The 23,889-nt window shown below is 38.8% G+C and overlaps 1 protein-coding gene across 1 annotated transcript in view; it reads left to right on the top strand.

The window, feature by feature from the left end:
• SMYD3 (SET and MYND domain containing 3) overlaps positions 1-23,889 on the top strand; it is a 754,642-nt gene that overhangs the window by 719,992 nt on the left and 10,761 nt on the right. Inside the window, exon 11 of the mRNA XM_047754787.1 lies at positions 1,287-1,395. Coding sequence (XP_047610743.1) covers positions 1,287-1,395 — 109 coding nt within the window. The remainder of the gene's footprint in view (positions 1-1,286; positions 1,396-23,889) is intronic.

The raw sequence follows: 23,889 nt of genomic DNA, 5'->3' as shown, positions 1-23,889 counted from the left end.
AAATTCCTGTATCCTTTTCTCAGTTCAGTTCCACACACCTGAACTGAGCAGAGCCGTGCATTAATGTAGGCTTCACCCAGGTGCTGAATCAGGCACCATCCCGTGGTATTTTTGACTATTGTGTGAATGTTTGTCTTGTGTCTGATGGGATTACTGGGCCTCGAGGGAACAGATCACAGAACAACAGCACGGGATTTCCATGGCCCCAGGATGGATCGTTCATACACAGTGGGAGCTCGGGAGATGCTTGGAGGATGTGGGGAGCCAAAGAGGCCAAACTCTGATATGATAAATTATTGTCAAATCGACTTGAAATAACATTGGATCTGAAACCGAGCCCTACGTTTTCATTCTTTGGTCCACTCCCACACCCTATTACTATTCTGTTATGTGTGAAAGAGCTATGTGTGGAGTCCCTGCAGGCAGGACATCGTGGCAGATAGAGATGGGGTGTCTGAACTGAAAGCTCTGAAATCCAGTCGGGGGCAGAATAGATACACAGGGCCTGTAAGAAAGGTGGACTGGGATGAACGATGAACTCTGTGCCTGAGACTCAGAGGGCTCTGCAGTTAAGAGGAGGCTGAGAGCGTCTCTAGATGAGGAGTCATGGAGCTTTCATTCATTGACTTCTCCGTTACAACTGAGAGGCCAGCTTCTGTGCCAAGGCTGTCCTGGGTGCTAGAGCTTCATGGGCGAGATTGGAGGATAAGATTCATACCTGCTTCCCACACCCCCTGCCAAATGTCAACACAGAGGTCAGATTCTCTTTTCTAGTGTTTATTAGAGAGTCAATCCAGTCCTGTGATTTTTTTTTTTTTTCCTAATGCAAAAGGCACTTCAGGAGAGCAGGAGACGGATGGTATTGAGTGCTCCTGGCTGCAAAGCTGGTTACTTCCCAGCAGCTCATTGACATTCACAGCCAGTGTTTGCCTCCTCTTTCTTTCTTTCTTTCTTTCTTCTTAAGGCTGCACCTGCAGCATATGGACGCGCCCAGGCTAGGGGTCAAATTGGAGCTATAGCTGCCGGTAGCCTATACCACAGCCCTAGTAATGCAGGGTACAAGCCGAGCCCCATCTGCGACCTACACCACAGCTTGCAGCAACGCCAGATCCTTAACCCTCTGAATGAGGCCACAATGGAACCCACATCCTAATGGATACTTAATCAGGTTCTTAACCCGCTGAGCCACAGCGGGAACTCCTGCCTCCACTTGCATTGTCTCCTGATGAAATACCGACTGCAAAGATGAGAAGTACTGATGCTGTTTGCTATTTGTTTTCTTCCAGGATTTTTTTCCCAGGAAGCCACCCTGTCAGAGGTGTGCAAGTCATGAAAGTTGGCAAACTGCAGTTACACCAAGGCATGTTTCCCCAGGCGATGAAGAATCTGAGGCTGGTGAGTATGCTGGGACTGTTTGCGGTTCTGCCTTTCAGACCTTTTTCTGGCTGTTGCTGGCTTCTTCCCTGTGATTTCTAGCAACTCTACACACCAGTGAAATGACATGCAATGTATACACACATGTACACATGCACCTATTCATGCACAAATACATGCCCACAAATGTTAAAAAACTGGCTCTGGGGGAAAAGAAGAAAAAGCTGATTTGCGATGTTTGCCAATTTCTGTGGTATAAACATGCCCACTGTGGCTAATTTTAAACTACTAATTTCCAGTCAACCAATTGACAAAAATCAGAAAAATGTAACAATCAACATTTTTTCAACTCTTTTCACTTCTTTTAAAAAAAATTTCCTTATTGTTGATTTATAATGTTCTGTCAATTTCTGCTGTATAGCAAAGTGACCCAGTCATACATATAGACACATTCTTTTTATCATATTAACTAACATCATTTTCTATCACAGTGATGGGATAGAGTTCCCTGTGCTATATTTACAGCAGGACCTCATTGCTTATCCACTCCAAATGCAATTGTTTGCATCTGCTAACCCCAGACTCCCAGTCCATCCCACTCCCTCCCTCTCCCCATCGGCCACCACAGCCTGTTCTCTCTGACCAGAAGTTTGTTTCTGTTTTGTAGATAGGTTCATTTGTGCCGTATTTTAGATTCCACGTTGAAGTGAAATCATATCATATTTGTCTTGCTCTTTCTGACTTACTCCACTTAGTATGAGAATCTCTCGTTCCATCAATGTTGCTGCAAATGGCATTATTTTTTTAAATGACTTTTATTTTTTCCATATAGTTGGTTTACAGAGTCCTGTCAATTTCTTCTGTATAGCCAAGTGACCCAGTCATTCATATAGATACATTCTTTTTCCCACATTATCCTCCATCATGTTCCATCACAAGTGACTAGATACAGTTCCCAGGGCTATACAGCAGGATCTCATGGCTTATCCACTCCAGAGGCAATAGTTTGCATCTGTTAACCCCAGACTCCCAGTCCAACCCACTCCCCCGCCAACCTCGGCAACCACAAGTCTGTTCTCCAAGTCCATGAGTTTCTTTTCTGTGGAAAGGTTTATTTGTGCCGAATATTAGATTCCAGATATAAGTGATAGCATATGGTATTTCTCTTTCTCTTTCTGACTTACTTTGTTTAGTAGGAGAATCTCTAGTTCCATCCATGTTGCTGCAAATGGCAAATGACATTATTTTGTTCTTTTTTGTGGTTGAGTTGTATTCCATTGTGTATATATATATCACATCTTCTTAATCCATTCATCTGTTGATGGACATTTGTTTCCATATCTTGGCTATTGTGAATAGTGCTGCAATGCTGGGTCATATGGTAGTTCTCTACTTGGTTTTCTGAGGTACCTACATACTGTTCTCTATAGTGGTTGTACCAATTTACATTCCCACCAACAGTGTAGGAGGGTTCCCTCTTCTCTACACCCTCTCCAACATTTGTTACTTGTAGACTTATTAATGAGAGCCATTCTGACTGGTGAGGTTGTACCTCATTGTAGTTTTGATTTGCATTTCTCTAATAATTAGTGATGTTGAGCATTTTTCTGTGTGCCTGTGGGTCATCCACGTGTTTTCCTTGGAGAAATGCCTATTTAGGCCTTCTGCCCATTTTTAAATTTGGTTGTTAATGTTTTTTTGCTGTTGAGTGGTTGTGAGTTGTTTGTATATTTTGGAGATTAAGCCCTTGTTGGCTGCATTGTTTGCAACTATTTTCTCCCATTTCTTAGGTTGTTTTTGTTGTTGTTGTTGTTGTTGTTTATGGTTTCCTTTGCTGTGCAAAAGTTTTTAAGTTTGATTAGGTTCCATTGGTTTATTTTTTGTTTTTATTTCTATTGCCTTGGGAGACTGACTTAAAACATTTGTACAGTTGACGTCAGAGAATGTTTTGCCTATGTTCTCTTCTAGGAGTTTGATGGTGTCCTGTCTTATATTTAAGTCTTTAAGCCATTTTGAGTTTATCTTTGTGCATGGAATGAGGGTATGTTCTAACTTCCTTGATTTACATGCAACTGTCCAGTTTTTGTAGCACCACTTGCTAAAGAGACTGTCTTTTTCCCATTTAATATTCTTGCCTTCTTTGTCAAAGATTAATTGAGTGTAGGTGTCTTGGTTTATTTCTGGGCTCTCTATTTTGTTCCATTGGTCCATATGTCTATTTTTGTACCAGCACCACACTGTCTTGATGACTGTAGCTTTGTAAGATTGTCTGAAGTCTGGGAGAGTTATGCCTCCTGCTTGGTTTTTTTCCTCAGGATTGCTTTAGCAATTCTGGGTCTTTTATGGTTCCATATTAATTTTTGGTCTAGTTCTCTGAAAAATGTCATGGGTAATTTGTTAGAGATGGCATTAAATCTGAGATTATTTGGGGTAGTATGGCCATTTTAATGATATTAATTCTTCCAGTCCAGGCTCATGGAATATCTTTCCATTTCTTCAAATTCTCTAATTTCCTTGATTAATGTTTTATAGTTCTCAGCATATAAATCTTTCACCTCCTTGGTCAGGTTATTCCTAGGTATTTAGGTTTTTGGGGTGTGATTTTAAAAGGTATTTTATTTTTATATTCCTTTTCTAATATTTCATTGTTTCGATGATTTCTGAATGTTAATCTTGTACCCTGCTACTCTGCTGAATTCATTGATCAATTTGAATAGTTTTGTGTGGAGTCCTTAGGGTTTTCTATGTATAGTTTCATGTCATCTGCATAGAGTAACAATTTTATCTCTTCCCTTCCAATTTGGATACCTTTTATTTCTTTTGTTTGTGTGATTGCTAATGCTAGGACTTCCAATACTCTGTTGAAGAAAAGTAGTGAGAGTGGGCATCCTTGTCTTGTTCCAGATTTTAGCGGAAAGGTTTACAGCTTTTCTCCATTGAATATTACACTGGCTGTGGCTTTGCACAAATGACTTTTATTGTGTTAAGGTGTGTTCCCTATATACCCACTTTGGTAAGAATTTTTATCTTAAATGGATGTTGGATTTTGTCAAATGCTTTTTCTACATCTATTGAGATGATCATGTGGTATTTGACTTTTCTTTTGTTAATGTGGTGTATGACATCGTTTTATTTTCAAATGTTGAACCATCCTTGTGAACTTGGGATGAATCCTGCTTGGTTGTGCTGTATGATTTTTTTTTTTTTTGGCTTTTTGCCATTTTTTTCTTGGGCCCCTCCAGTGGCATATGGAGGTTCCCAGGCCAGGGGTCTAATCGGAGCTGTAGCTGCCGGCCTACGCCAGAGCCACAGCAACACGGGATCCGAGCCGTGTCTGTGGCCTACACCACAGCTCACGGCAACGCCAGATCCTTAACCCACTGAGCAAGGGCAGGGATCAAACCCGCAACCTCATGGTTCCTAGTTGGATTCATTAATCACTGAGCCACCACAGGAACTCCATGATTTTTTAATATGTTGTTGGATTCGGTTGGCTAAAAATTTTTTGGGAATTTGTGTCTATATTCATCAAAGCTATTGGCCTATAATTTTTTTTCTTTTGGTGTTATCTTTGTCTGGTTTTTGTATTAGGGCAATGGTGGCTTCATAGAAGGTCTTTGGAAGTATTCCTTCTTCAACATTTTGGAAAAGTTTAAGAAGGATGGGTATAAGTTCTTCTTTGTAGGTTTGGTAGAATTCACCTGTTAAGCCATCTGATCCTGTACTTTTGTTTGTAAGGAGTGTCTTTTATTACATATTCAATTTCATTTTTCAAGTCTATTCAAATTATTTTTTTCCTTGATTCAGATCTAGCAGGCTGTATGTCTCTAGAAAGTTGTCCATTTCTTCTAGGTTGTCAAATTTGTTGGCATATAATTATTCATAGTATTCTCTTATGGTTTTTTTAATTTCTTCAGTATCCATTGAGATGTCTCATATTTCATTTCTTTATTTGGGTTTTCTCTCTCTTCTTGGTGAAGAAGCACCCCACCTTGGGTTTGATTAATTTGCTAATGGCAGCTCACAGAACTCACAGAAACACTTTACTTACTAGATCACCAGTTTATTATAAAAGGCCATAAATCAGGAGCAGCCAGATGGAAGAGAGGCATATAGGGCAGGGCATTGGGAAAGGGTGTGGAGTACACACATGCTCAGACCTCTATGTGTTCACCAACCTGCAAGCTTTCCAAAGCCTGTCCTTTTAGGGTTTTATGGAGGCTTCATTACAGGAACACATGATTAAACCACTGGTCATTGGTGATTGATTCAGCCTCCAGCCCCTCATCCCTGCCCAGAGCTCAGGGGTTAGGACTGAAAGTTCCAATCCTCTAATCACATTGTTGGCTTTCCTGACAACCAGCCTCCATCTTTAGATGCTTCTAAAAGTCACCTTCGTCAAATAAGAAAAAGGCACCTTTATTGTTTTTATCACTTAGGAAACTCCAAGGGTTTCAGGAGCTCTTTGCCAGAAACAGGGATGAGGACCAAGCATGTATTGCTTATTCTCTATCAGAGCGTCTCAAAGCGGGATGTTCTGAACACATGCATCTCTGCAAGCTCACAGGACCTGTGAGTCTAGAAGCTGGTCAGTGTCCTTCTGCAGAAAGCCTCTCCTCCTGAGTATTCTCAGGGCTCAGTAACCCAGAGAGGGGAATGGGAAGATATATTCTTTGTGCCTTTTTAAACTCAGGTTCTCTTTAGACTGGCACTCCTAGATATTCTTTTTTTAGAAACTAGAGATAATACAGTGAAAGAAAGTGTTTGAATAAAGTTTTCAAAGGCTGAGTGTGGAACAAAAATGAGAAGTACTTCAGACACAGAAATTTGTGACAGATTCCATTAGGCCCAGCCTCCTCCAGGAAAGGAATCCACTTAGCCCAGCTCTGATTTGGTTTAGGCTCCCATCTCCACAGGGCCCAGCCGAGAGTCTTGTGATTGTCCTGGGGTGCTTTCTCAGTAACGTCCTCCTGCTCTCTCCTGTCTCTAATCTATTGTCATTTCTTTCCATTTCTTAGAAGAATTTTGTTAGCCACTAGTTTGACTTCTTGGACCTCAGGGCAATCATCCTCATGTGGGCTGTCTCATCAGACGCCTCTTCTGTGAGGTCTGCCTGCTGCCGCCCCCTCACCCTGGGCTAGACTCGCTGCTTTGTTAGGAGTGCCTTCTTAACCGAAGTTGGGTTGGGAAAAAAAAAAAATCTAACTTCTTCTCCCACAATAACCATTTTTTAATTCAGATACACATTTCTGACATGACATTATAATGCTTTTTCTCATTTCTTATGTTGAGACCTTGTACCTTTCGAGGATCTTGAGCTTTTTCTGGACCTTTTTCAGGCCCAGTCCCCAGTGTTGCTCCTCTCAGACCCACATGGTTAGTATCTGTTCCAGCACATCAAGGGACAGATCCAAGCACATCCTGGTCCCTGCCTTCCCCAGCCTGCACCCTGATTTCAAGCCCCTCTAAATGGATGACTGAGAGCCTGTAATTCTATTGTTCCCATTTCTTAATCTGCTACAGTGATTCTTAGCCTCCTTGGTCATGCTCTTACTGAGGAACTGGGAGAAGCACCATCAGAGAATGTATAGACACACAACGTTTTTTATAGTTGGTGGGAAGGGGGATTTATGGACCACCTGAAACCTCCCCATGGACTGTCTACAGACCTACAGTCTCTAGGTTTAAAAGCTCTCCTCTAAGTGTATCATGTCACCTTAAGATGTGGACAGATGGACAGGAGAAAGGGGGGACAAGAGGGCATGCAGAGGAGATGTGCCATTCCCATCAGTAATGCCTTTGAAGAGTTGTTTCCAAGTCTGTGGCTCTGATATTTTTGACTGTCCCCTGCTGATCTGAAGTAGAGAACATTAGTCTCAAGAGTATGTTTCTGATTCAAAAAAGGAGAAGAGAATGATCGTGAAATGAAAGCCCAGTGATTATGTCACATTAAAGGAGATAAACAGAAATTTACCTACCAGCAAGTTTAAGCCTAGCAGTAACAAGGAGCCACGGGAGGAACCTAAACTTGTACCTCGCCCAGCAGTAACAAGGAGCCACCTGCTGTTCTCCTGCTGGAGCAATGCTGGGGAGAGGGTCAGCTAAAACAGAAAGTTTAAGTAAAATTCCCAACATAACATTCAAAATGTCCAGGTTTCCCGGGAATTTGGAGTTAACAGATGCAAACTATTGCCCTATGAGCGGATGAGCAATGAGATCCTGCTGTAGAGCACAGGGAGCTATATCCAGGCACTTGTGATGGAGCAGGATGGAGGATAAAGTGAGAAAAAGAATGTATATTTGTATGTGTGAGTGGGTCACCTTGCTGTACAGTAGAAAACTTGACAGAACACTGTAAACCAGCTATCATGGAAAAAATAAAAATCATTATTTTAAAAAATGTCCAAGTTTCAACTGAAAATCACTCATCATACTAAGAACCTGGAAGATCTCAATCTTTTACTGTTAAAAATTTTATTGAAGCATAGTTGATTCACAATGTTGTGTGAATTTCTCCTGTACAACAAAGTAACTTAGTTATACATACACACATATCCATTTTTTTCATATTATTTTCCCATAAGTTATGACAGAATATCGAGTACAGTTCCCTGTCCTGTACAGCCGATTCCCATTGACCATCCAATTTATATATAATAGTCTGTATATTATACCAATCCTAAATTCCCAGTCCATCCCCTACCACCAGGTTTCCCTTTTAATAACCCTAAGTTTGTTTTCAAAATCTGTGAGTCTATTTCTGTTTTGTAAATAAGTTCACTTGTATCAATTTTGGGGTTCCCCACATAAGTGATATCATATGGTGTTTGTCTTTCTGTCAGACTTACTCACTTACTTTGATAAGGCCCATCCATGTTGCTGCAAATGGCATTATTTCTTTATTTTTAATGACTAATATTCCATTGAGTATATGTACCACATCTTCTTAATCCATTCCTCTGTTGAACATTCAGGTGGCTTCCATGTTTTAGCTATTGTAAATAGTGCTGCAGTGAACATTGGGGTGCATGTATCTTTTCCAATTATGGTTTTCTCTGAATATATACCAGGAGTGGGATTCCTGGATCATATGGTAGTTTTATTTTTGGTTTTTTGAGGAAACTCCACATTGTTGTTCATAGTAATTGTACCAGTTTACATTCCCACCAGCAGCGTAGGATGGTTCCCATTGATTAATGCTCTCTCCAGCATTTATTGTTTGTAGTCTTCTTGATGATGGCCATTTTGAACAGTGTGAGGTGAGATACCCCACCATAATTCTGATATGCATTTCTCTAATAATTAGTGATGATGAGCATCTTTTCATGTGCCTATTGGCCATCTGAACATCTTCTTTGTTGTTGTTGTTGTTGTTGTTGTTGTTGTTGCTATTTCTTGGGCCGCTCCCGCGGCATATGGAGGTTCCCAGGCTAGGGGTCCAATCGGAGCTGTAGCCACCGGCCTACGCCAGAGCCACAGCAACGCGGGATCCGAGCTGCGTCTGCAACCTACACCACAGCTCACGGCAACGCCGGATCCTTAACCCACTGAGCAAGGCCAGGGACCGAACCCGCAACCTCATGGTTCCTAGTCGGATTCGTTAACCACTGCGCCACAGCGGGAACTCCGTGAACATCTTCTTTAGAGAAATGTCTATTTAGGTCTTCTGCCCACTTTTTAATTGGGCTGTTTGTTTTTTTTGATATTGAGCTGCATGAGTTGTTTATTTTGGAGATTAATCCCTTGTCTGTTGCTTCATTTGCAAATATTTTCTCCCATGCTGTGGGTTGTCTTTTCGTTTTGTTTATGGTTCTCTTTGGTTGCAAAAACTTTCAAGTTTAATTAGGTCCCATTTGTTTATTTCTGTTTTTCATTTCATGACTCTAGGAGGTGGATCTGAAAAGATATTGCTGCAGTTAACGTCAGAGAGTATTCTGTTATGTTTTCCTCTAAGAGTTTTATAGTATCCAGACCTATATTTTGATCGCTAATCTATTTCGAGTTTATTTTTGTCTATGGTATTAGAGAATATTCTCATATTCTTTTACATGTGGCTGTCCGGTTTTTCCAGGACAATTATTGAAGAGACTGTCTTTTTTCCATTGTATATTCTTGCCCCATTTTTCTTAGATTAATTGACCATAGGTGTGAGAGTTTGTTTCTGGGATTTCAATCCTGTTCCATTGATCTATATTTCTTTTTTTTGTGGCTGTATCATACTGTTTTGATGATTGTAGTTTTGTACCACAGTCTGAAGTCAGGGAGCCGATTCCCCCAACTCTGTTTTTCAAATTTAATTTTTTTGTTGTAGTTCTATGAAAAAATGCTATTGATTATTTGATTGAGATTGCATTGAATCTGTAGGTTGCCTTGGGTAGTGCAGTTGTTTTGACAAGATTGATTATTCCAACCCAAGAACATGGTATATCATTCCATCTGTTTGTGTCACCTTCTTTTTCTTACATCCACATCTTTTCAGAGTACATGTCTTTTACCTCTTTAGGTAGGTTTATTACTAGGTATTCTATTCTTTTTGATGCATAGGTAAATGGGACTGTTTCCTTAATTTCTCTTTCTGATTGTTAATTGTTAGTGTATAGAAATGCAAGACATTTCGGTATATTAATTTTGTATCCTGCAGCTTTACTGATGAGCTCTAGTAGTTTTCTGGTAGCTTATTTATTTATTTATTTATTTATATTAAAGTATGGTTGATTTACAGTGTTTCTTTGATTTCTGTTTTAAAGCGAACTGACCCAGTCATACATATATGTACATTTTTTTAATACTATCTTCCATCATGTTCCAGCCCAAGAGACTGGACATAATTCCCTGTGCTGTACAGTAGGACCCCCTTGCTTATCCATTCCAAATATAACAAACTGCATCTACTAGCCCCAAACTCCCCATCCATCCCATTCCCCACCCCCCAGCAATCACAAGTCTGCTCTTCATGTCTGTGATCTGTTTCTGTTTTGTAAATAGAATCATTTGTGCCATATTTAAGATTCCACGTATAAGTGATATCATACGGTATTTGTCTTTCTCTTTTTGAATGACTTCATTTAGTACGAGAATTTCTAGTTGCATCCATGTTGCTGCAAATGGCATTATTTTGTCCTTTTTATGGCCAAGTAGTATTCCATTGTGTGTGTGTGTATCACATCTTATTAATCCATTCATCTGTCAGTGGACATTAGGTTGTTTCCATGTATTGTCTATTGTGAATAGTGCTGCAGTGAACATAGGGGTGTATGTATGTATTTGAATGAATGTTTTATCCAAATATATGTCCAGAAGTGGGATTGCTAGATCATGTAGTAGCTCTACATTTAGTTTTCTGAGGTACCTCCATAATGTTTTTCATAGTGGTTGTATCAATTTACATTCTCTCCCTTTTCTCCACACCCTCTCCAGTATGTTATTCATTGACTTGTTAATGATGGCTTCTGACAGGTGTGAGATGGTACCTCATGTAGTTTATTTACCTGCATTTCTCTAGTAATTAATGATGTTGAGCATTTTTTCACATGCCTACTGGCTAACCGTGTCTTCTTTGGAGAAACGCGTATTTAGGTCTTCTGCCCATATTTTGATTGGGTTCTTTGGGTTTTTTGCTGTTGAGTTGTATGAGTTGTTTGTATATTTTGGAGATTAGGCCATACTTTTATATGTTTGGTATCAAGAGTGACACATTTTACTAATTCTTTTATGCACTGTGTTCATTTCTTTTTTTGTCCCTGGTTACTGTTAGGAATTCTAAAACCATGTTGAATAACAGTGGTGAAAATGGACGTCCAGAGTTCTTATTGTGGCTCAGTGGTAACGAACCCAACTAGTATCCATGAGGACATGGGTTTGATTCATGGCCCCACTCAGTGGGTTAAGGATCTGGCATTGCTGTGATTTGTGGTGTAGGTTGCAGACATGGCTCAGATCTAGTGTTTCTGTGGCTGTAGCATAGGCTGGCATTTGTAGCTCCAATTCAATACTTGTCATGGGAACTTCCATATGCCATGGGTACAGCCCTTAAAAAAGAAAGAAAGAAAGAAAGAAAATGGACATCCTTGTCTTGTTCCTGATCTTAGTGGAAATGCTTTCACTTTTTCACCATTAACTCTAATGTTAGCTGTGGGTTTGTCATATATGGCCTTTATTATTTGAGGTAGGTTCCCTCTATGCCCACTTTCTGGAGAGTATTTCTCATAAATAGGTATCAGGGTGATAATAGCTTCATAGAAAGAGTTGGAAGTATTCCTTCCTCTACAATCTTTTGGAATAGTCAGAAGGATAGATGTTAACTCTTCTATGAATGTTTGATAGAATTCACTCATGAAGCTATCTGGTCCTAGACTTTGTTTTTTGGAAGTTTTAAAATCACAGTTTCATTTTTACAACTTGTGGTTAGTCTGTTCGTATTTTCTATTTCTTCTTGGTTTAGTCTTGGAAGATTGTACCTTTCTAAGAATTTGTCTATTTCTTCTAGATTATCCATTTAATTGGAATATTGTTGCCTGAAATAGTCTCTTATGATCCTTTGTATTTCTGTGGTGACAGTTATAACTTCTCTTTTTTCACTTCTAATTTTACTGATTTGAACCCTCTCTCCTTTTTTTTTCTAGATGAGGTGGCTAAAAGTTTACCAGTTTTGTTGATCTTTTCAAAGAACCAACTTTTGGTTTCATTGATCTTTCCTATTGTTTTCTTTGTCTCTATTTCATTTGTTTTGCTCTGATCTTTATGATTTCTTTCCTTCTACTAAATTTGGGTTTTGTTTGTTCTTCTTTCTCTAGTTGCTTTAGGTGTAAGGTTAGGTTGTTTGAGATTTTTGTTCCCTGAAATAAGATTGTATTGCTATAAACTTCCCTCTTAGAATTGGTTTTGATTTAGGTCATAGTGTTTTCATGTGTCTCTAGGAATTTTTTTTACTTCATTTTTTGATTTATTCAGTGATTGTTTAGTAATATATTGTTTAGTCTCCGTGTTTTTGTGGGTTTTTTTTTTTGCAGGTTTTTGTTTTGTTTTGTTTTGTTGTCATGAAACTGATTTCTAATATCTCGGCACTGTGGTTAGAAAAGATGTTTGATATTATTTGTTTTCTTCTTAAGTTAAAAGAGGCTTGATTTGTGGCCCAGCTGTGTTCTATCCTGCAGAATGTTCTGTGCGCACTTGGGAAGAATGTATATTCGGCTGCTTTCACATGGAATATTCTAAAATATTAAGTCCCTCTGGTCTAATGTGTCATTGGAGGCCTCTGTTTCCTTACTGATTTTCTGTCTCAATGATCTGTCCATTGATGTAAGTGGATTGTTAAAATCCCCCCACCTTTATTGTGTTACCGTCGATTTTTCCTTTTATGGTTGTTAGCATTTGTCTTATATATTGAGATTCTCCTATGTTGGGTGCATGTATATGTGCACATATATTTGCAATTGTTCTGTCTTCCTCTTGAATAAATCCTTTGTCACTATGTAGTATCCTTCTTTGTCTCATATAGCCTTCTTTATTTTTTTTATTTTTATTTTTGGCTGTGCCTGCAGCATGCAGAAGTTCTGGGGCCTGGAGTGGAACCTACCTCACAGCAGTGACAATAACATATCTTTAACCCACTGAGCCACCCAGGGAACTTCCTAACCATCTTTATTTTAGAGTCTACTTTGTCTATGAACATTGATATACCAGTATAGCTTTCTTTAGATTTCTATTTGCGTGGAATAATTTTATCTATCCCCTCACTTTTGAATCTGTATATGTTCCCAAATCTGAAGGAACTTGTATACAGCATATAGACAGGTCTTGTGTTTTGATCTATTCAGTCAATCTGTATCTTGTGGTTGGAGAATTTAATCCATTTACATTTAAGGTAATAATCGATATGTATGTCTTTACTCCCATTTTGTTAATTGATTTGGATTTGTTTTTGTAGGTCTTTTTTTTCCCCCTTCCTCTTTTGTTTTCCTTTCTTGTGGTTTGATGACTATTTTAGTGTTGTATTTGAACTGCTTTTTCTGTGTGTGTGTGTGTGTTTGTGTTGTATATTTCTGGTTTGCTGTTACCAGGAGGTTTTCATAACTGTCTATATATACATACATCATACAAGTGCACACAAACCCACACACAAGATTTTTTTAAGTTGCTTGTCTCAATCTGAAATCACTTTCTAATAGCCTGAATTTGTACTCTCCTTTCAAAATTACTGTTTTTTAAAATTTTTACTATAGTTGATTTCTAATGTTCTGTCAGTTTCTGCTGCACAGCAAAGTGACCTAGTCATACATGCATACAACTCTTCTTCTCACATTATCTTCCATCATGTTATATCACAAGTGATTAAATATAGTTCTCTGTGCTATACAACAGGACCTCACTGGTATCCATTCTAAATATAATGGTTTGCATCTGTTAACCCCAATCTCCCAGTCCTTCCCACTTCCTCCCCCTCTCCACTGGCAACCACAGGTCTGCCCTCAAGGTCTGTGAGACTGTTTATGTTCTGTAGATAGGTGCATCTGTGCCCTATTTTAGATTTCACAAATAAGTGATATCATATGGTATTTGTCTTTCTCTTTCTGACTTACTTCACTTAGCATGAGAATCTCTAGTTCCATCCATGTTGCTGCAATTGGAATTATTTTGTTCCCTTTAATGGCTGAGTAGTATTCCATTGTGTATATGTACCACACCTTTTTTTTTTTCACTTTTTAGGGCCACACTCACAGCATATGGAGGTTCCCAGGCTACAGCTACAGATGCCAGCCTATGCCACAGCCATAGCAATGCAGGATCCAAGCCCTGTCTGCAACCTACACCACAGCTCACGGCAATGCCAGATCCTTAACCCACTAAGCGAGGCCAGGGATTGAACCCACAACCTCATGGTTCCTAGTCAGATTTGTTTCCACTGTACCATGACAGAAACTCCTGTACCATATCTTCTTAATGTGCCTGCTGCTTGTTTTTTTCCCCCTCAGTGTTGCTTTGGCAATTCTGGGACTTTTATGGTTCCATGTTAATTTCTGGATTGTTTGTTCCAGTTCCTGTGAAAAATGCCATGGATAATTTGATAGCGATTGCATTAAATCTGCAGATTGCATTGGGTTGTATGGCCTATTTAGTGATATTAATTCTTCCAATCCAAGAACATGGGATATCTTTCATTTCTTTGAATCCTCTTTTATTTCCTTAATTAATGTTTTCTATTTCTCAGCATATAAGTTTTTCACCTCCTTTGTCAGGTTTATTCCTAGGTATTTAATTTTCTGGGGTGCAATTTAAAAAGGTTACTTTTAAGTATTTCTTTTCTAATATTTCATTGCAGTATAGAGAAATGCAAGTCATTTCCGAATGTTAGTCTTGTATCCTGCTACTTTGCCAAATTCATTGATCGGTTCTAGTTGTTTCTGTATGAAGTCCTTAGGATTTTCTATATATAGTATTATGTCATCTATGTAGTGACAGTTTTACTTCTTTCATTCCAATTTGGATACCTTTCATTTCTTTTGTTTGTCTGATTGCTGTGGCTAGAACTTCTAGTACTATATTGAATAAAAGCAGTGAGAATGGGCATAATTGTCTTGTTCCAAACTTTAGTATAAAGGTTTTCAGCTTTCCTCTGTTGAATATTATGTTGGCTGTGGGTTTGTCATAAATGGCTTTTATTATGTTAAGATAATAATGTTTTGTTATGTTCTCTCTCTGCCTACTTTGGTTGGAGTTTTTATCATGTATGGATGCTGGATTTTGCCAAATGCTTTTTCTGCATGTATTGAGATGATCATGTGGGTTCTGACTTTTCTTTTGTTAATGTGTATGATGTTGATTGATTTGCAAATGTTGAACCATCCTTGTGAATGTAGGATAAATCCCACTTGGTGTGCTATATATGGTGCTTCTATATGTTGTTGAATTCAGTTGGCTAAAATCTTGTTGAGAATTTTTGCATCCATATTAATGAAAGATATTGGCCTATAATTTTTTTTTGTAGTATCTTTGTCTGGTTTTGGTATTATGGTGATGGTGGCTTCATAGAACGTCTTTGGGAGTGTTCCTTCTTCTTCAACCTTTTGGAAACGTTTAAGAAGAATGGGTGTAAGTTCTTCATTGTATGTTTGGTAGAATTTGCCTGTGAAGCCATCTGATCCTGGACTTTTGTTTTAGGGAGTGTTTTTCTTTTATTATTACATACTCAATTTCATTTCTAGTTATGGGCTTATTCAGACAATCTATTTCTTCCTGATTCAATTTTGGTGGGCTGTAAGTCTCTAGAAAGTTGTCCATTTCTTCTAGATTGTCAAATACGTTGGTATTTAATTGTTCATAGTATTCTTTTTTATTATTTCTGCAGCATCCAATGAGGTTTCTCTTTTATTTTATTTGGGTTCTCTCTGTCTCTTCTTGGTGAGTTTGGTCAGAGTTTTGTCAATTTTGTTTACCCTTTCAAAAAAACAGATCTTCGTATTACTGCTTTTTTTCTATTTTTTAAATCTCTATTTTATTGATTTTCTCTCTGATGGTTATGATTTCCTTCCTTCTGCTGACTTTAGGTTTTCTTCTTCTTTTTGTAATTCTTCCAGGTGGTAGTTAAGTTGATGATTTAAGTTTCTTCTTCTTTTTTGAGGAGGGCCTGTATCGCTATGAACTTCTCTCTAAGCACTGCTTTTGCAGCATCCCATAGATTTTGTACAGTTGTTTTTCAATGTCATTTGTCTCGAGTTATTTTTTAATTTCCCTTTTGATTTCTTCGTTGACCCACTGGCTTTTTAGTAGCATATTGTTTAGTCTTCAGGTAGTCATTTTTTTCTCATTTCTTTTCCTGTGATTGATTTCTAGTTTCATGCCATTGTGGTCAGAGAAGATGCTTGAAATAATTTCTATGCCCTTAAATTTGTTGAGGTTAGTTTTGTGCCCCAGTATTGAGTCAGTTCTTGAGAATGTTCCATGTACCACTTGTAAAGAATGTATATTCTTTGGAGTGGGGGTGGATGTACTGTCCAGAAAATATCAATTAAGTCTAACTGTTCTATTGTGTTACTTAGGATCTCTGTTCCCTTATTGATTTTCTTGTATAGAGGACCTGTCCATTGATGTGTATGGTTTGTTCAAAATCTCCTGCTATTATTGCATTCCCATCAACCATGCCTGTTAGTATTTTTGTATGTATTTGGGTGCTCTTATATTAGCACATGTATACTGACAAGTATAATATCCCCTTCTTGAATTGATACTTTTATCATTAAGTAGTGTCCTTCTTTGTCTTTATGGCTTTTGTTTTAAAGTCTATTTTGTTTGCTATGACTATTGCAGCTCCTGCTTTCTAGTCATTTCTATTTGCATGAATTATCTTTTTCCATCCCTTCACTTTTCAATTTATATGTGTCCTTTGCCCTTAGATGAGTCTCTTGTGGGCAGCATATTGTAGGCTCTTATTTTTTTTTATCCAGTCTGCCACTCTGTCTCTTTTGATTGGAGCATTCAGTCTATTGACATTTAAGGTAATTATCAATAAAAATGTATTTATTGCCATTTTAAACCTTGTTTTCCAGTTGATTCTAAGTTTTTCCTTTGTTCCTTTCTTTTTTTGATTGGATGATTTCCTTTTATCTTATGCCTGTGTTCTCTTTAGTTTTTGTGAATGTATTTTTTGGTTTTGATTTGTGTTGCTGTTTTGCATATTAACCCCCTCCTATATCTGCTGGCTTTAATTAAGCCCGATAGTCACAGGCTCAAACATATTCTAAAAAAAAAAAAAACAAAAACAAAACAAAACAGATTTTCTTGCTTTCTCTTCCCCACATTTTATGATTTTGATTTTTCTGTTCCTTGTGTTTATTGTCACTTTTACAAATAGGTTTTTTTTTTCTTTTCCCCAATTTAGATCTGTATACTGGCTTAAGTAATTATTTTCCAGCTATGACTTCATCCATCCTGTATCTTCTTAATTCTTTCCTATTTATAGGAGACCTTTCAGTATTTCTTTTAGAATGAGTTTAGTGTTGCCATACTCTTTGGTTTTTGTTTGTTTGAGAAATTCTTTATTCTTTTATTTTAAAATGATAATTTTGCTGGGTAGAGTATTCTAGGCCATAAATTTTTCCCTTTTACGTTTTTGAATATATCCTATCACTTGCTTCTGGCCTGTTAGTGTTTCTGTAGAAAAATCAGCTGATAGCCTTATGGGGGTTTCCTTATAATTAACTATTTGTTTTTCTCTTGCTGCCTTTAGAATCCTCTCCTTATCTTTAACTTTTGCCATTAATATATTTTGGTGTGGGTCTGTTTGGGCTCAACTTATTTGGGGCCCTCTGTGCTTCCTGTATCTTGATACCCATTTCCTTTATCTTTGGAAAGTTTTCAGCCATCATTTCTCCAAATATATTTCCAATCCCCTTTTCTTTCTCTTCTCCTTCTGGAATCCCAATTATGTACAGATTGGCCCTCTTTATATTATCCCTTAAATGTCTTATATTGCTTTCTTGTTTTTTCATTTGGTATTCTGTCTGCTGTCCTCATTGTGTGATTTCCATTATTCTATCTTCCAGGTCACATCTTCGTTCCTCTGCATTATTCATTCTGCTCTTCAGTGCCTGCAACTCAGCTTGTGTCTCTGCAAAAGAATTTTCTAATTTTTCTTGGCTTCTCCTGATATCTTCTAGTTCCTTTCTAAAGTAATCTGCATTACTGTTCATATCCACTCTTAATTCCTTCAGTATTTTCACTTTCTTCTTTTTGAACTCAAAGTCTGATAGACTCTAGCGGTCTATTTCATTGTTTGTTCCTTCAGGGGAAATGTTCTTTTAACTGGGAATGGTTCCTGAACTGCTTCATTATGCTTATAATTTTCTTATTCTCTGAGTTTAGGGAAAACAACTATGTACTTTAGTCTTGGAAAAGGGCTGTATTTTATGGGAGAGCACCCCTAGGTAGCTTGTGAGGGCTTACTGGTTTTTTTGGGGGGTGGGGTGGGGACATGAGGGCTGCTTTGGTTTGGATGCTTGCTGTCTCTTTCCCCAGTGCGTTCAGGCTGTTGGCCCCTTGATGGGGGGTATGCTCATGTATGGCATGTGCATGCTTCCAGGAAGATGGAGGCTGTGGGAAAGGCCTGTAGCCCATGCCTGGTTGCTGGGCCCTTGACAGTGGTGAGGACCCACAGGGAGGTGGCACAGGCTGCTCCTGGTTGCATGGCCCTAGGAAGTGCCAGTGATGCTCAGGTAGGTGTAGGCCACGCCCAGACTCTTTGGCAGTGGCAACAGCAGAGCATGTTCATTCCCAGGTGAGTAAAGACAATGGGTGGCTCTCAGTTGCAGTGCCCTCCTCACCAACCCCTCAGGTTACTGGAACTGCAGGTGCTGTCTATTCACAGACCCCCTAGTGGTTGCAGGCTGTGCCACCTCTGGCGTCTGAGATGGCTGCAGTGGTTTGCCCCTGTAGCCCATGCAAAAGAGCCCCACCTCCCAAGAGCCCATACATACAGAGAGAAGGATAATCCTATGGTGGTCCCGCCCTTCCTCTTCTCGCCCTCTCCAGCAATGGCACCTTGCTTCTCCTGAGGGCCCAGGCCTCCTCCCAGGCTTCCTCGGCTGTGGCACTCTGCCCCCCAACCTGTGGCACACCACGCCCTAGCCCCTCTGGCTGTCTATACACACAGCCAACCCACTTCTTCCCCCCAAACTGATTTCTGGAGCTTGAATCTCAGGCTGTGGTGTCCGGGGCAGTGATGCCCATAGTCTGTGAGGCCCTCTTTGTGCTTTCCCTTCCTTCATCCAGCTGCTGCACTTAACCCAATGCTTTGAGATTCCCCTCCATCCTGGCTGATGTCCCTGTTAGTTAGGTGGCCTCTCGGGGTGCAGATTCCTTTCCTCTTCACAGCTCCCTTTCAGGAGTGCTGCTTCCATCCTGACTTTTTAAATACTTTTTCTCTTCTCTCTTTTTGTCTCTTTTGTTCTACCCAGTTATGAGGAGGGTTTCTTGCCCTTTGTGGAGCTTTAAGGTGTTTGGCCAGCATTCTCTAGGTGATCTGTGCCAATCATTCTGCATGGAGATGCTTTTGTTTGTCTGTTTGTGGGAGAAGGTCAGCCCCACATCTTACTCCTCCACCGTCTTGATCCTGCTCCCAAGATTACTGGTTTTGATATCATATTTGTTCATGGATGATTTCCTATCTGTACTATATGTTTGCCTTTTCTCAGTAACCTTTTCCATGTGTAATTTTCTTATTTTCAGTTGTGGCTTTTTCTTTTCCACCTAGAGAAGTTCCTTTAGCTTTTGCTGTAAAGCTGGCTGTTGTGCTGAATTCACTTAGCTTTTCTTGTCTGCAGAGCTTTTGATTTCTCTGTCAAATCCAAACAAGAGTCTTGCTGGATAGCCTTGGTTGTATTTAGTTGTTCTTACAGTTTTTTGTTTGTTACTTTGTCAGAAACATATTTCTCTGCCATCTCATTTTATCTAACTTTCTGTAAATCTGTGGTCTCCTTTCCACATGCTGCAGGGTTGTAGCCCCTCTTATTTCTGGTGTCTGTCCCCTGATGGGTGAAGTTGATCCAGGGGCTTGCCCAGGATTCCTGGTGCATCGAACTGGGCCCTGCCCCCTGGTGGGTGGAACTGGTTTTGTACCTCTGGTGGGCTGGGCCATGTTGAAGGGTGTGTTTAGAGGCAGCTGTGTGCCCAGCACAACTTTAAGCAGCCTGTCTGCTGATGTGTAGAACTCTGTTCCCACCCTGTTGGATATTTGGCCTGAGGCGTCCCAGTTGGGTGGGGCCAGGTCCCATTTCCAAAATGGTACCTTCTATGAAAGTTTACACCAATGATTATTTTCCTTCCCCCACAATGACCCACAGCCAACCCCTGCCTCCCCAGGAGACCCTCCAAGACCCACAGGTAGGTCTGGTCCAGATGCCTATGGAGACACTGCTTTGCACATGAAACCTCATGTGCACCCTCCAAGAGGGGAGTCTCTATTTTTCCCCAGTCCTGTGGAGCTCCTGCAGTCAAGCTCCACCAAGTGTAAAGCCAAATTCTTTGGGGGCTCCTCCTCCTGATGCCAGACATCCAGGCTGGGGAACACGACATGGGGTTCAGAACTCTCCTTCCTGTGGGAGAACCTCTATGACATAGTTATATTCCAGTTTGTGGGTCACTCACCCAGTGGGTATGAGATTTGCTTATACTGCAAAAAAGCCCCTCCTACAGTCTCATTGTGGCTTCTGCTTTGTCTTCATGTATAAAATACTTGGGTTTTGGTAGTTTCCAGTATTTTTTGTTGATAGTTGTTCAGCACTTAGTTGTGATTTTGGTGTTTTCATGGAGGAGATGAGCTGGAGTCCTCCTACTCCACCAACTTGTCTCCAAGTCCTGAATCAGGAGGATCTCAATCTTAAAAAAAATAGATGCCAATCAATAGATCAACTGCAAGATTACAGATTTTATAATTATCTGACAAAGATTTTAAAGTCATCATAAAAGTGTTTAACAAGCAGTTAGAAACATCCTCAAAACAAATGAAAAAAAAATCATCTCAGTAAAGAAATATAAGATATAAATAAAGATATAAATAAGAAATGAACAGAAATTTAAGAACTGATAAATATTACCAAAATTGACATTACCAAAACTGACAGACTTGAGCTTAACGGAATGTAAAAAATAGAGGAATTAATTAATGAACCTAAAGAAAGAACAATATAATCTGTCTAATCTCAAAAACAGATAAAGTGACTAATAAAAAGGTAAAACTGGAAAGAGCTTCAGAGGCTCATCATACCTATAACAAAAGATCTAATATTGAAGTCCCAGAAGGAGGAAAAAGAGGGCAGAGTGGAAAAAGTATTTGAAGAAATAATAGACATCTAAATTGAATAGAAGTAAAATTATCTCTCTTCATAGATAACATGATATTATACTATAGGAAACCCTAAAGACTCCACAAAATTAAAAAAAAATAAATTCAGGAGTTCCCCTTGTGACTCAGAGGTAACCCAACTAGGGTCCATGGGGGCATGGGTTCAGTCCCTGGCCTTGCTCAGTGGGTTAAGGATCCAGCATTTCCATGAGCTGTGGTGTATGTAGGTTGCAGATGCAGCTCAGATCTGGCATTGCTGTGGCTGTGGTGTAAGCTGGCAGCTGCACCTGCGATTTGACCCCTAGCCTGGGAACTTCCTTATACTGTGGATGTGGCCCTCAAAAAATAATAATAACAATAACAAATTCAGGAAGGTAGTAGGATATAAAATTAACATGCAAAAGTCAGCTGTGTTTCTATACACTGACAGGGAATAATCCCAAAAGGAAATTAAGTAAACAGTTCCAGGCACAGTAGCAATTTTCTCAACAAAGTTCTTAAGAATTACCTTAACCAAGGAGTTACGTTAACCAATGTGTTATGCACTGCAAACTATAAAACACTGCTGAAAAAAAAATTTAAGGAGACATAAACAGATTAAAATCCCGTATTGACTGAAAGACTTAATATTGTTAAGATGTCAAAACTACCCAAACAATCTTTAGATTCAGTGCAATCACTATCAAAATCCCAATGACGTTTTTCTAGAAGTGGAAAAATCCATTCTATAAACCTCAAGGGACCCCAACAGCATAACAATCTTGAAAAAGAAAAAAGTGGAAGACTCACACTTTCTAATGTCCAATTTTACTACATAAGGACAGCTATATAGAGCAATGGAGTAGAATAGAGAGCCCAGAAATAAACTCTCACATATATATCAAATAAACAATTTTTTGGCAAGCATACCAATACCATTCGGTGGGGATAGGACAGTCTATTGAACAAATTATGTTGGGAAAACTAGATATCCACATGCAAAAGAATGATGTTGGACCCTTCCCTAACACCATATGAAAAAGTGATACTTGAATAATGTATCCAACAAGGGCTTTAGTTCCAAAATGTACAAACAATTCATATAGCTCAATATTAAAAAAACGACCCAATCAAAAAATGGGCAAAGAACCTAAATAGACATTTCTCCAAAGACAACATCCAGATGGCCTAAGAGGCAATGAAAAGATGCTCAATGCTGCTAAATAATGAAACAAATGTAAATCGAGACTACAGTGAGGTATTACCTCATACCAGTCATAATGGCCATCATCAAAAAGTCTATAAGGAATTAATGCTTAACAGGGTGTGGAGAAAAGGGAACCTTCTTACACCGTTGGTGGGAAGGGTGTTGCCCTCCCTGGTGAAGCCACTATGGAGAACAGAACAGACATTCCTGATAAAAACTAAAAATAGAGTTACCATATGATCTCGCAATCCCACTTCCAGGCATATATTCGGAAAATACCAAATCTATAATTCAAAAAGATACATGCACCCCAGTGTTCATCTCAGCGCTATTCATAATATCTGAGACATAGAAGCCACCTACATGTCCATCAACAGAGTAATGGATAAAGAGGATGTGGTTCATATAGGGACTATTAGTTATTAAAAATAATGAAATAATGCGATTTCCAGCAACATGCACAGACCTAGAGATTATCATGCACAGACAGCAAAAGACAAATATGATATCCCTGAAGTGGAATCTTAGAGAATGAACTTATTCACAAAACAGAAATAGACTCACAAATTTATGGTTACCAAAGAGGAAGGAAGTGATAAATGAGGAGTTTGGAATTAACATATACACACTACTATATACAAAATAGATAAACAACAGAATCCTACTGTATACCCCAGGGAACTATGTTCAATACCTGTAGTAGAAAAGAAACTCATAGACTTGGAGAACAGATTTGTGGTTGCCAAGGGAGAGGGGGAGGGAGTGGGATAAACTGGGAGTTTGGGGTTAATAAATGCAAATTATGACATTTGGAGTGGATAAGCAATGGGATCCTGCTGTATAGCACAGGGAAATATATCTGGTCACTTGTGATGGAGCATGATGGAGGATAATGTGAGAAAAAGAATACGTATTCTATATATATATTTATATTTGACTGGGTCATTTTGCTATATAGTATAAATTGACACAATGCTATAAATCAACTATAATGGAAAAAATTAAAATCTTAAAAAATATAATGGAAAAGAATCTTAAAAAGGATACAGTAATGCATGGATTAAAGACCTAATATAAGAGCTAAAGCTATAAAACTCTTAGAAGAAAACACAGAAGTAAAGCTTCATGACATTGGGTTTAGAAATTATTTTTTTGGATGTGAAACCAAAGGCACAGGCAAAAAAGAAAATACTGAAAAATTGAATTTTTTAAAAATTAGAAACATTTGTGCATCAAAGAGCACTATCAACAAAGTAAAGAAGCAATCAACGGAATGGAATAAAATATTCACAGGTCACATATCTGATAAGGGATTAGTATCCAGAACACCTAAACTTCAACATCAAAATAGCCCAATTCAAAAATAGGCAAGGAACTTAAATAGACATTTCTCCAAAGAAGATATACAAATAGCCAAAATGCATATTAAAAGATGCTTAACATCACTAATCATTAGGAAAATGCAAACCAAGACCACAATGAGATGTTACATCTT

Source organism: Phacochoerus africanus, chromosome 12 (genome assembly GCF_016906955.1).
Source record: "Phacochoerus africanus isolate WHEZ1 chromosome 12, ROS_Pafr_v1, whole genome shotgun sequence".
Taxonomy (NCBI): Eukaryota; Metazoa; Chordata; class Mammalia; order Artiodactyla; family Suidae; genus Phacochoerus; species Phacochoerus africanus.
This window is presented reverse-complemented; position numbering and strand designations above follow the sequence as displayed.